This window comes from Penaeus monodon, chromosome 22 (genome assembly GCF_015228065.2).
Source record: "Penaeus monodon isolate SGIC_2016 chromosome 22, NSTDA_Pmon_1, whole genome shotgun sequence".
Classification (NCBI taxonomy): Eukaryota; Metazoa; Arthropoda; class Malacostraca; order Decapoda; family Penaeidae; genus Penaeus; species Penaeus monodon.
The window spans coordinates 42,391,259-42,392,100 of record NC_051407.1 but is presented as its reverse complement, the minus strand read 5'-3'; the positions used below and the strand labels follow the sequence as shown (position 1 = coordinate 42,392,100).

The 842-nt window shown below is 44.8% G+C and overlaps 1 protein-coding gene across 1 annotated transcript in view; it reads left to right on the top strand.

The window, feature by feature from the left end:
- Positions 1–842, top strand: part of LOC119587165 (eclosion hormone-like) — a 14,898-nt gene that overhangs the window by 13,191 nt on the left and 865 nt on the right. The window contains exon 2 of the mRNA XM_037935931.1: positions 728–819. Within this exon, the coding sequence (XP_037791859.1) occupies positions 728–819 (92 nt within the window). The remainder of the gene's footprint in view (positions 1–727; positions 820–842) is intronic.

Genomic DNA, 842 nt, shown 5'->3' with positions numbered 1-842 from the left:
TGTTAATGCATTGGTTAGATAGTCTGCAATAAGGGTTGCGTAACCGTCAGTGAGTGATGGAAAATGATACCTAAAGGTAATCCCTCAAATACTGTGCGTTGAGCATAAGAGAAAACGGAGTTAAAGGGGGGACTTAAAGTATTGTCGAAGCGGCTTATCTGTCAGACAAATACCAGGCAGGGCAGGAGGGGTGCCGGCATAGGGCCCGTCTTAGACAGCAGATATAGGTGCAGTTTTTGTCAGAGGGAATGAAACTGTCGACCATATTATAAAATATACAGGTCTCGTGTTTAGTACGCAAGAGGCTGTCTACATAACCTAACTTCACGGAAGAATATTTGTGATGGGACAGCAAATCATATAAAATCATATTGTCAGAGTAAAGTATAAATGTTGCTGGATTTGATGAAAAGAGTGTTAGTGCACCCACATACAGACACATACACATTTCACATAATTCCCCTCTCCATAGGATATCTTTTTTTTTATTCATAAACTTTCCTCTTCATAGGCATAACTTACCGTACTAATTTATCCCTGACCACTTTCCTAGCAGTACCCTTCTCGTGCCCCAATCAGTCCAGGCTGCGTGCCAGCCAAAGCACACAGTTCAGTTACTTAGCAGCGAAAGCTCTCTTGATCCTCCCTTTATGACCCAACTAAAACTCTTCCTAGGCTTCGGTATTTTTAATGCTAACTTATTACAGTAATCTTCCGCGTCTCCCAGGCCCAGGTCCGCGTGGTGGTGGCGAGCGTGGTGTGCTTGGTGCTGCTGGCTGCCGTGTGCGACGGAGCCTCCATCACCAGTATGTGCATCAGGTAATAGCGACTTCCTGGTGGAT